This window comes from Pleurodeles waltl, chromosome 3_1 (genome assembly GCF_031143425.1).
Source record: "Pleurodeles waltl isolate 20211129_DDA chromosome 3_1, aPleWal1.hap1.20221129, whole genome shotgun sequence".
Taxonomy (NCBI): domain Eukaryota; kingdom Metazoa; phylum Chordata; class Amphibia; order Caudata; family Salamandridae; genus Pleurodeles; species Pleurodeles waltl.
In genome coordinates, this window is record NC_090440.1 from 782,704,352 (window position 1) to 782,717,188 (window position 12,837).

Sequence of the window (12,837 nt, forward strand, 5' to 3'; positions counted from 1 at the left end):
CTTAGGCAGCAAGCTGCTGAAGAGTCCAAAGGCAAGAAAAATGGAACACATAGGGTCTATTGGGAAGATGGGCTCCTGTACACTGAGGCCAGAGACCCCAAACCTGGTGCCACTAGGAGAGTGGTAGTGCCTCAGCTGTTCAGAGAGTTCATCCTAACATTGGCCCATGACATTCCCCTTGCTGGACATTTGGGACAAACCAAGACGTGGGAGAGGTTAGTCAACCACTTCTACTGGCCCAATATGTCCAACATGGTTAAGGAGTTTTGCCTCTCCTGCCCCACCTGTCAAGCCAGTGGTAAGACAGGTGGGCATCCAAAGGCCCCCCTCATTCCACTTCCAGTGGTGGGGGTGCCCTTTGAAAGAGTGGGTGTGGACATAGTTGGTCCACTGGAACCTCCCACAGCCTCAGGAAATATGTATATCCTGGTAGTAGTGGATCATGCTACCAGGTATCCTGAAGCTATTCCCCTTAGGTCAACTACTGCCCCTGCAGTAGCCAAGGCCCTCATTGGTATCTTTACCAGAGTGGGTTTCCCTAAGGAGGTGGTGTCTGACAGAGGTACCAACTTCATGTCAGCATACCTAAAGCACATGTGGAATGAGTGTGGAGTGACTTATAAATTCACTACACCATACCATCCACAAACTAATGGCTTGGTTGAGAGATTCAACAAGACATTAAAAGGCATGATCATGGGGCTCCCAGAAAAACTCAAAAGGAGATGGGATGTCCTCCTGCCATGTCTGCTTTTCGCTTACAGGGAGGTACCACAGAAGGGAGTAGGGTTCTCACCCTTTGAACTTCTGTTTGGTCATCCTGTAAGGGGACCACTTGCCCTTGTTAAAGAAGGCTGGGAGAGACCTCTCCATGAGCCTAAACAGGACATAGTGGACTATGTACTTGGCCTTCGCTCTAGAATGGCAGAGTACATGGAAAAGGCAACCAAAAACCTTGAGGCCAGCCAACAGCTCCAGAAGTTTTGGTATGACCAAAAGGCTGCACTGGTTGAGTTCCAACCAGGGCAGAAAGTCTGGGTTCTGGAGCCTGTGGCTCCCAGGGCACTCCAGGACAAATGGAGTGGCCCTTACCCAGTACTAGAGAGGAAGAGTCAGGTCACCTACTTGGTGGACCTGGGCACAAGCAGGAGCCCCAAAAGGGTGATCCATGTAAACCGCCTTAAGCTCTTCCACGACAGGGCTGATGTCAATCTGTTGATGGTAACAGATGAGGATCAGGAGGCAGAGAGTGAACCTCTCCCTGATCTTCTGTCATCAGACCCAAAAGATGGTACAGTAGATGGAGTGATCTACTCAGACACCCTCTCTGGCCAACAGCAAGCTGATTGTAGGAGAGTCCTACAACAGTTTCCTGAACTCTTCTCCTTAACCCCTGGTCAGACACACCTGTGTACCCATGATGTGGACACAGGAGACAGCATGCCTGTCAAGAACAAAATCTTTAGACAGTCTGACCATGTTAAGGAAAGCATCAAGGTGGAAGTCCACAAGATGCTGGAATTGGGAGTCATTGAGCGCTCTGACAGCCCCTGGGCTAGCCCAGTGGTCTTAGTCCCCAAACCTCACACCACAGATGGAAAGAAAGAGATGAGGTTTTGTGTGGACTACAGAGGGCTCAATTCTGTCACCAAGACAGATGCTCATCCAATTCCAAGAGCTGATGAGCTCATTGATAAATTAGGTGCTGCCAAATTCCTAAGTACCTTTGACTTGACAGCAGGGTACTGGCAAATAAAAATGGCACCTGGAGCAAAAGAAAAGACAGCATTCTCCACACCTGATGGGCATTATCAGTTTACTGTTATGCCCTTTGGTTTAAAGAATGCCCCTGCCACCTTCCAAAGGTTGGTGAATCAAGTCCTTGCTGGCTTGGAGTCCTTTAGCACAGCTTATCTTGATGATATTGCTGTCTTTAGCTCCACCTGGCAGGATCACCTGGTCCACCTGAGGAAGGTTTTGAAGGCTCTGCAATCTGCAGGCCTCTCTATCAAGGCATCCAAATGCCAGATAGGGCAGGGAACTGTGGTTTATTTGGGACACCTTGTAGGTGGAGGCCAAGTTCAGCCACTCCAACCCAAGATCCAGACTATTCTGGACTGGGTAGCTCCAAAAACCCAGACTCAAGTCAGGGCATTCCTTGGCTTGACTGGGTACTACAGGAGGTTTGTGAAGGGATATGGATCCATTGTGACAGCCCTCACTGAGCTCACCTCCAAGAAAATGCCCAAGAAAGTGAACTGGACTGTGGACTGCCAACAGGCCTTTGACACCCTGAAACAGGCAATGTGCTCAGCACCAGTTCTCAAAGCTCCAGATTATTCTAAGCAGTTCATTGTGCAGACTGATGCCTCTGAACATGGGATAGGGGCAGTTTTGTCCCAAACAAATGATGATGGCCTTGACCAGCCTGTTGCTTTCATTAGCAGGAGGTTACTCCCCAGGGAGCAGCGTTGGAGTGCCATTGAGAGGGAGGCCTTTGCTGTGGTTTGGTCCCTGAAGAAGCTGAGACCATACCTCTTTGGGACTCACTTCCTAGTTCAAACCGACCACAGACCTCTCAAATGGCTGATGCAAATGAAAGGTGAAAATCCTAAACTGTTGAGGTGGTCCATCTCCCTACAGGGAATGGACTTTATAGTGGAACACAGACCTGGGACTGCCCATGCCAATGCAGATGGCCTTTCCAGGTTCTTCCACTTAGAAAATGAAGACTCTCTTGGGAAAGGTTAGTCTCATCCTCTTTCGTTTGGGGGGGGGTTGTGTAAGGAAATGCCTCCTTGGCATGGTTGCCCCCTGACTTTTTGCCTTTGCTGATGCTATGTTTACAATTGAAAGTGTGCTGAGGCCTGCTAACCAGGCCCCAGCACCAGTGTTCTTTCCCTAACCTGTACTTTTGTATCCACAATTGGCAGACCCTGGCATCCAGATAAGTCCCTTGTAACTGGTACTTCTAGTACCAAGGGCCCTGATGCCAAGGAAGGTCTCTAAGGGATGCAGCATGTCTTATGCCACCCTGGAGACCTCTCACTCAGCACAGACACACCGCTTGCCAGCTTGTGTGTGCTAGTGAGGACAAAACGAGTAAGTCGACATGGCACTCCCCTCAGGGTGCCATGCCAGCCTCTCACTGCCTATGCAGTATAGGTAAGACACCCCTCTAGCAGGCCTTACAGCCCTAAGGCAGGGTGTACTATACCATAGGTGAGGGTACCAGTGCATGAGCATGGTACCCCTACAGTGTCTAAACAAAACCTTAGACATTGTAAGTGCAGGGTAGCCATAAGAGTATATGGTCTGGGAGTCTGTCAAACACGAACTCCACAGCACCATAATGGCTACACTGAAAACTGGGAAGTTTGGTATCAAACTTCTCAGCACAATAAATGCACACTGATGCCAGTGTACATTTTATTGTAAAATACACCACAGAGGGCACCTTAGAGGTGCCCCCTGAAACTTAACCGACTATCTGTGTAGGCTGACTAGTTCTAGCAGCCTGCCACAAACCGAGACATGTTGCTGGCCCCATGGGGAGAGTGCCTTTGTCACTCTGAGGCCAGTAACAAAGCCTGCACTGGGTGGAGATGCTAACACCTCTCCCAGGCAGGAATTGTCACACCTGGCGGTGAGCCTCAAAGGCTCACCTCCTTTGTGCCAACCCAGCAGGACACTCCAGCTAGTGGAGTTGCCCGCCCCCTCCGGCCAGGCCCCACTTTTGGCGGCAAGGCCGGAGAAAATAATGAGAATAACAAGGAGGAGTCACTGGCCAGTCAGGACAGCCCCTAAGGTGTCCTGAGCTGAGGTGACTCTAACTTTTAGAAATCCTCCATCTTGCAGATGGAGGATTCCCCCAATAGGGTTAGGATTGTGACCCCCTCCCCTTGGGAGGAGGCACAAAGAGGGTGTACCCACCCTCAGGGCTAGTAGCCATTGGCTACTAACCCCCCAGACCTAAACACGCCCTTAAATTTAGTATTTAAGGGCTACCCTGAACCCTAGAAGATTAGATTCCTGCAACTACAAGAAGAAGGACTGCCTAGCTGAAACCCCTGCAGCGGAAGACCAGAAGACGACAACTGCCTTGGCTCCAGAAACTCACCGGCCTGTCTCCTGCCTTCCAAAGATCCTGCTCCAGCGACGCCTTCCAAAGGGACCAGCGACCTCGACATCCTCTGAGGACTGCCCCTGCTTCGAAAAGACAAGAAACTCCCGAGGACAGCGGACCTGCTCCAAGAAAAGCTGCAACTTTGTTTCCAGCAGCTTTAAAGAACCCTGCAAGCTCCCCGCAAGAAGCGTGAGACTTGCAACACTGCACCCGGCGACCCCGACTCGGCTGGTGGCGATCCAACACCTCAGGAGGGACCCCAGGACTACTCTGATACTGTGAGTACCAAAACCTGTCCCCCCTGAGCCCCCACAGCGCCGCCTGCAGAGGGAATCCCGAGGCTTCCCCTGACCGCGACTCTTTGAATCTAAAGTCCCGACGCCTGGGAGAGACCCTGCACCCGCAGCCCCCAGGACCTGAAGGACCGGACTTTCACTGGAGAAGCGACCCCCAGGAGTCCCTCTCCCTTGCCCAAGTGGAGGTTTCCCCGAGGAACCCCCCCCTTGCCTGCCTGCAGCGCTGAAGAGATCCCGAGATCTCTCATAGACTAACATTGCGAACCCGACGCTTGTTTCTACACTGCACCCGGCCGCCCCCGCGCCGCTGAGGGTGAAATTTCTGTGTGGACTTGTGTCCCCCCCGGTGCCCTACAAAACCCCCCTGGTCTGCCCTCCGAAGACGCGGGTACTTACCTGCAAGCAGACCGGAACCGGGGCACCCCCTTCTCTCCATTCTAGCCTATGTGTTTTGGGCACCACTTTGAACTCTGCACCTGACCGGCCCTGAGCTGCTGGTGTGGTGACTTTGGGGTTGCTCTGAACCCCCAACGGTGGGCTACCTTGGACCAAGAACTGAACCCTGTAAGTGTCTTACTTACCTGGTAAAACTAACAAATACTTACCTCCCCTAGGAACTGTGAAAATTGCACTAAGTGTCCACTTTTAAAACAGCTATTTGTGAATAACTTGAAAAGTATACATGCAATTTTGATGATTTGAAGTTCCTAAAGTACTTACCTGCAATACCTTTCGAATGAGCTATTACATGTAGAATTTGAACCTGTGGTTCTTAAAATAAACTAAGAAAAGATATTTTTCTATATAAAAACCTATTGGCTGGATTTGTCTCTGAGTGTGTGTACCTCATTTATTGTCTATGTGTATGTACAACAAATGCTTAACACTACTCCTTGGATAAGCCTACTGCTCGACCACACTACCACAAAATAGAGCATTAGTATTATCTATTTTTACCACTATTTTACCTCTAAGGGGAACCCTTGGACTCTGTGCATGCTATTCCTTACTTTGAAATAGCACATACAGAGCCAACTTCCTACACTATTTCTGAAAGCTGTTTTATATGTACAGTTGTAAGTAATCTCTCCAAAGGGAGCTATACAAGTTGTTTACTAGTGCTATAATAAAGAATCCTTTATACTTTCAACACTTGGTTCTTTCTTGCGAGTTACTGTCGGACTACTGTGGGTACTGCAAGTTCTTTACATTCCTCCTGGATAAACTTTAGCTGCTCTCTGAAGCTACCCCTAGAGAGCCTCTGCTCTCTGGACACCAATTCACTATCACTAAGGGGTGTCTGGACTGATTATAGGGTGCCACACAATCTGAGCCAACCTCCTACAGGAATATTGAGGCTAATGTGTACCCCATAAAAGTTTGCTCAAAGATTGCGATAAACACCATATGTTAACTACTTTTCCTATGTTTTTAAAAAAAGTTTGTTTAATCTTTTGTACAATTCTAGGTAGTGGGATTGGTACTGGTCCGGGGGTTATTCAAGACAGATTTTCACCCACTATGGGACGCCATCGTTCAAGTCAACTTTTCAATGGCCACGGAGGGCATATTCCTCCTGCTCAATCTCAGTTTGGAGAAATGGGACTGAAGTCATTTATGAAAAACCAGGTAAATGAAGTTTCCTCTAAATGAACGTATCAATTTGCTAATGTATGTGTACCTATAACATTAAAATGTTAATTGAAAAACACTAAACCATATGATGTATTAATCTGTTTGCTGATTATTACACCACAAATTTAATTGTATAACTTCCTTAGAGCCTATATAATGTCATAAGTACTAAACATGAGGCATGTTGCATAAACGTTCAGTTATGTAATGACCTTTGAATGAAACCAGAAGCTTGATTCAAATTTTCAGTTTGTGTAATTTGATACTTTTCAAACAGGGGCAAAGCCAGCTCTTCCAAAATCAGGGGCTATTATCTCAGCAAGGACAGTCCAAGGATATGCCACCTCGTTTTATCAAGAAGGGGCAGCTAAATGCAGATGAGGTACTTAAATAAATTTACTTCAGAGAAATTCCTGTTTCAAAGCTAGAAATTGCATTTCCTAGCTAGTCTTTCTCATCTGGCCCCACCACCCTATAATCGCTTGTAATTTTAAATATTCTTGTAAACTACATAGGAATATTTGTCATGTTTTTGTGGTAATTAGATTTGGGTGTATCCATTGTTGACCTCCCATTTGAATTGATGGTGAACAGTGTCCACTCATCCCATATGGCAACTGCAGGGTTAGTGAATAGAAGTCCATGCAGGCCTTGAACCAGGGTTCTCGGAGGGGGATCTCCGTTGAGTCCTAAGCATTTGAATAGTTCCACCCATGTGCAGTATCCTGGAGCATTTCTTACATAGTTAAGTGTAGACGCTCACCTTGCTTAAGGAAAGCGTGCAGAGACACTTCAGAACAGAATATACAGCTGAGGCATAGAGGCTACAGTGGTGTAATTCCTCAGATTATACTTACAAAAAAGGGTTAACACCCTTATAAATGTATAATTTAAGGTAAATGTTTACACCAGACCTCAAATATCCTTCGCAAACTCTTTTTCTGGCAAAGTAAGAGACCAAGAATAAAAAGGCAGTGTAGCCCAATGGGCTGCTATTATGTGAGTGGAAAACAGTGACTGTGCCTTTAAGGCTGCACAGAATGCCAGTATCCTATGCACTGCTTGTGGCAGTAGCCTCAGTTCTTTTTCTGTTATCTGGTGACTGGATCCTGGAGCACTGATCTCTGCCTTTCTGGCTTCATGCAACTTCCTCCTCTTTGTCAACAAGGCATTATTCAGCGACTTTGACTGAGACACCACAGACTAGTTTCGCCAGTGAATGACACATCCACCTTCCAGGAGTTTTTGGTAAGGGGAGCGGCCAAACTAAATATACAGATGTTGGTTCCTACAAAATCCGTTATCTTTGAGACACTCAAAGGATCGGCATCAATGCCACTGTGTCCACTAGTACCAGGACTAGTGGAACCTGCCATGGAGCTTTTCCTTACTCCAGCAACCACAAAACAGGCTCCTTCAAGGCTCCAAAAGAAAACCAGGCCTTCAGAACAAAATCCCATGTTCCTAAGAGCCGATCCACCTCCTGACTCCGTAGTCATCCAATCTGCAAAGAAGCTTTATGCCACAACTCCTGCTCCTGTACCTTCTGATACAGAGAGCAGAAAAATGGATTCCGTAGGGCACAAGGTGTGTAATACAGCTGCAACAACCATGAAGGCTGCCAGTGCCACTGCTCTCCTGGGTAGGTATGATAGAGCTCGCTGGGAATCTATCAGCAATTTGCAGATGACCTACCTAGGGATTTGAGACAAGACATTCTGGAAATAGTAAATGAAGGACTCGTGGTGCCAACGAAATAATCAGTTTGGCAGCTGATTGTCCTGGTTAGCGGCTCATGTCATTGTATTGCCTTGAGATGTCACTCTTGGCTCGGACTCACCTCTTTAGAGTCCTGTTCACAATAACGGATCATAAACCTTTCCTTTTCAGGATCTACCGTCTTTGGCAGCCACATGAACAGCAAAATGGCTTGCATGAAGGTTGAGATGGAAGCTTTAAGAGTGGTCAGTCTTGAAAGAAAAGAACAGATGTCCGTTCAGGTCTTACCAGTACTGTTTTTATCCTCAGAGGGTTCAAGCTCCTCATTAGTACCAAAGTCAGCAGCAGACTCAGCAGCAGCACCCTTTCCGACAACAGCACCACCAGCGAAGACAATCTAGAGGGCGTCCTTCACAGCAACCCACCCAAGGTGGAAAAACAGGGGCTAAACAATTAATCTTCATTTACCCACTCCAGTAGGTGGAAGCATCTTACACTGTCTGGCAGTGGCAAAACATTACAAAAGATTCCTGGGTGCTCGATGTTCAAAATGAATTCTCAGATTCACAAGTCCTCCAACAATCATTTGCCCGTGCTTTGGAAGGAAGCCAACATCTTGCGTCAGAAGAATGCTGTGGAGGTCATTCCCCCACAAACAATGGGGATCTGGATTTATTCCATATATTTTCTAGTGAATAAAAAAAGAACGAGTACAGGCCCATTTTGGGCTTAAAAACACCCTACAAATGAATTTGAGGAAAACTTTCAAATGTTGACATTGCATTGGATTTACCCTCCAAGAAACACTGCAAGTTCCTGAGGTTTGTAGTGGGGCAGGGCCATTATTATCAATACTAAGTTTTGACGTTTGGCCTCAAATCAGCCCCCAGAACCTTCTCAAAGTGCATGGCTGTAGTGGCTGCACATCTCAAGACGCACTAAGTGTTGGCCGAACAGTTAAGCTAATCTAGGAGATGTGCTAAGCATTTGCTGTGCTCACAAATCCAGTCATGCACCCTACACACTCAATGAGTAACCCAAGACTGGAATTTATGAAAATCCTTAGACTTTTGTATACATTTTAGGACCAAGATCTTTGGCATACGTTAAGTACTTTTCAAGTTATGACTTTGAAGTTTAAGCAAAGATAGTCTGTCTGTGCGTAATTACGCACCATTGGAATCCATGCAGTGTCACCTTTTAAAAAAGCAGTAAAAATCACACAGTTGAGTTACCAGTCTCTCCTCTTGCAGTGTGGTTGCAGCAGATGGTGGGCACACTGGGCCAGCTCGGGCATCTCCCGGTTCTGGCAGGAGCAGCATTGGAGAGCTTCTTGGCACAGGGCCACCTGGAAAAGGAGCTGATTTGCAGATTTAAAGAGTTCCTTGAGGTCGCTTTGGGCTGTTGAGGTCGCAAGGGTTGGGGACCTGGGGGGGGGGGGGTCACACAGCAGATCCTGCAATGAAAGGCCCAGGGCAGCCAGGTGCAGGGAGAGTTGGAGGTCCAGAAACTGCGCGCAACGGAGTCCTTTGGAGCAGGAGGTGAGTCACGAGGTCTACTTAAGACAACAGGGACGCTCTGGTCTGAGGCCCAGGGTGTTCCTAAAGTTCTTCGACTGGGGCTTGCTCCTAATCCTTTTTCGCCTCTGGGGAGCTGGTTTTCTGCTGGTCAGACGTCAGCTGACCAGTACCCAGGGTATTGGCATTACTCTGCCAATAGAGGGTGCAGTGCCACCAAACTAGGCACAGTTGTGGGTCACATCCGGGCAGTCAACGGTGTGCCTTCAGGTTCAGCTGGTGGGATATCGTCCAGTCAGTGAAGTGACCATCACTGTTTTGTTGGTCCTTTGCAGGATCCTTGATTTTCTTGAGTGGTGCCTCCACTCAGGAGAGAGATCTGAGATGATTCTTGAAGCCTGGAAATCCCCTGGGTTTCTTGGTCATCCTGTGTCCAGCTCCTCCAGAGTGGCGATTTTCGGGTCTTGGGTGCAGCAGGCAGGGTTTGGCGCCTTTTTTTGTGTGCAGCAGGTTCTCAGTTCTCTTGCTGTGGTCGTCTTTTGGTGCTGGTCTTCTTTTCTTAGAATCCTTTTCAAATCTGTTTTCTAGGTCTAGGGGAGACAACTAAATACTGGATTTAGTGGGTGCTTTAGGGGGAAACCTGATAGCGTCCAATGGGATACTTAGCCTTGGGTGGCTACACCCACTACAGTGAACACTTCCTGTGGGAAGGGTCACTTCCCTAAACCTACTTGGCTATTTTCCTCCGTTCCAAGATGGAAGAAATGAAGGGTCCACTTGGCCTGCAAGCCTGTAGGGGTGTGGTGCATGATCAGTGTGGTCACTTCTACCTTTTGTGTGGTTTCCTGCATTTGCTTCCTCCATGAGTGGGGGTTTGCAAAGAGGAGGCCATCTGCTATCAGCAGGTCTGGGGATCAGTTTGGATGTATTAATCTGAGTTGTTTGATACCGTAGGAAGTTGGCTTTTTATATATTATCTCAAAGAGATAGCGTGCAGAGTCCAAGGGTTCCCCTTAGAGGTAAGATAGTGGCAAAAGTAGATCATTCTAATGCTCTATTTTGTGGTAGTGTGGTCGAGCAGTTAGGCTTATCAGAGGGTAGTCCTACAGCATCTGTCTTGGAAAGCAGCTTTCCTAGTACCTATTACATCAGCTTGTAGTTAGTAAAATCTAGGTGTGTGATAAGTTTTCCACTATACCAAGGTAGTTCTCAGAACCCATCTGAAATTTCTTCCCAAAATTTTTTCTGATTTTCATGTCAATTTCTTTACCCACTTTTCAGAATCCTCACGCTGGATAGCATGCTGCATACTTTTCTGTTACCAAAAGGCTAACAAGCCTTTGTCAGCAGAACCTAAATCCCATTCTACAAGGGGCAAAGCCGCTACAACTGCTTTGATGAATGTCACTATTGCTGAAATTTGTATGGCAGCTACATTGAGATCTGTTCCCACATTCAACAAACACTTCTGTTTGGACACAGATAGTAGGGCAGATGCTCCAGTAGGACAAGCTTCCCTCAGGAATTTATTTGCTTAGTCCAATCTTCTCTCTTCTGTTTCCGCCACTTTTATAGGGGATGGGCTTGCTATTCTTTTCAAATGCTTATGACTACCATCGGAGATCTCCCGCGAGAGAAGGAATGGTTTCTTAGCTGTAAATCTACTATGTAAATAAGTGCTCTGGAATTTTGCACTTGGGCAGAACTAGTCAACTGCTTGACTTTAATAGATTCCCCTACGAGAGAACTAGGGTTACAGGTGAACTGTTACTTTTGCCTTCCCCCATGGGTTATTACTGCAGCATGTGAGGTACATTGTGCAGGGTGGTAATGGCAGTCTGCTAGTATTTGTTCAGGCCCGTCCACAAATCATGTCCATCTTGAATCGAGTGAAGGCAGCATTCCCTTCGATCAGTCTGATTTGTCTGTGTGACCTATCATTTAATGCTTCAGCAAAATGTGGCACAGGGCAGGAGCACTTCTCCGATGGGAGTGCCGACTTGTTTATCTGGAAAGCTAGTCTAATCTGAAATTTACACAGAGTACCTAGAGTTATCTGATTTGGGAGGTCAAACTATGAAGCAGAAAATATGCTGCATGATCCTTGGTCTTAAGTTTGAGGATACACTAGAGGCATGGCTTGTGGATTATTTTTTTTCCATTTTCTTTTTTTATATACTGCATTTGTCTATTGACTGGGCCTGCTAAAGTCCCTACTTGCTTGAGAATGTTGGCTGCTCTTGATTCCACATGGAGTCTGGCAGTGATTTTAGAGTGAATGTATTGTAGGCCCAAAGTCATCCCAACCTCCCCTTAATGTGGGTTCCTTGTCTAGCCTTGTATGACCTGTGAATAGTGCAGGTAATCTGTATCTGCCTCGGACCATGGTGCGCAAGGGTGACAACCATGCCCCCCCAAATAAAAGCTTAGCATGACCCCCTTCCCCCACCCCCCCAACCCACCCATCTAGAAACCCACCAAAAAAACGGAGGTTTTGATCTGTTGCCTGCAGAGTTGATACTTGTTCTGTGCCTCATATGGTCTGGAAGCAAGTCTGTTAAAGAGCTTTGACTAGACCAGGTCAGTCATGGATTCACCCCAATGGAATTTCATACCTGAAAGGTGGGGTTGTTGGGGGGGGGGGGGGGAAGGGGTGGGTGTAAGTAGTAGTCTTAGGTGCCTTGATGTGCATAAACCATTTTTCAAATATCTCTTTGGTTACAGATCAGCCTGCGACCTGCTCAGTCTTTCCTAATTAGTAAAAATCAAGTGCCAAAGCCCCAGCTGACCATGATTCCACCAAGTGCACAGCCACCACGCACACAGACACCACCTTTGGGGCAGGTAAGAATCTCTTAAGGTATTGATACTTTAAAGAGGAAATATTTACATATTCTAAACTGATACTACATTGACTCAAGTTTCTTATACATTTCAGAGGATTCATTTTTGAGTGGATTATATTTAGTTTATGAAATCATACTATAATTAAATTCTTTTCTCTTAGACTCCTCAGCTTGGCCTCAAAACAAATCCCCCCCCTATTCAGGAGAAACCTGCAAAGAGCATCAAAAAGCCACCCCCATCAAAAGAAGAGCTAGTCAAAATGACAGTAAGTTTCATAAAAGTGCTTCTTCAGCTTCTTTGTTTCCCTCTAGTGTTATTACTTATTTTAATTTAATATTTTTAGGATGCTATTGTAACTGCGTTCTTAAAAAATGAAAACGCAAATGATGTTCTCAGCAGCGTGAAGGAAATGAGAGCTCCGAAACACTTCATCCCAGACATGTTGAGTCAAATAATTCTTCATTCACTGGACCGATCAGATGAGGATAAAGAGAAAGCTAGTTCTTTAATTGGTGTATTACGACAGGAAGGAATAGCAACTAGTGACAATTTCATGCAGGTAAACCCTTTTTTAATTTCAATCTTTGAGTTCTTGTCTTATAATTTTACAATGTAAACGTTAACATTAATATTTTGGAAGTGTCCCAAATTTAAACCAGTGGCCTGAAAGGTTTATTGTTCAATTAGGATTTTCTGT

General features: G+C 46.4%; 1 protein-coding gene across 5 annotated transcripts in view; it reads left to right on the forward strand.

Moving 5' to 3' along the window:
- EIF4G2 (eukaryotic translation initiation factor 4 gamma 2) overlaps positions 1-12,837 on the forward strand; it is a 269,529-nt gene that overhangs the window by 131,097 nt on the left and 125,595 nt on the right. For 4 of the 5 annotated variants that reach the window (XM_069223604.1, XM_069223605.1, XM_069223607.1 and 1 more), the window contains 5 exons: positions 5,891-6,051; positions 6,335-6,439; positions 12,018-12,137; positions 12,301-12,405; positions 12,484-12,699. In XM_069223604.1, the coding sequence (XP_069079705.1) occupies positions 5,891-6,051; positions 6,335-6,439; positions 12,018-12,137; positions 12,301-12,405; positions 12,484-12,699 (707 nt within the window). The remainder of the gene's footprint in view (positions 1-5,890; positions 6,052-6,334; positions 6,440-12,017; positions 12,138-12,300; positions 12,406-12,483; positions 12,700-12,837) is intronic. The other variant, XM_069223608.1, reaches the window with a different exon arrangement.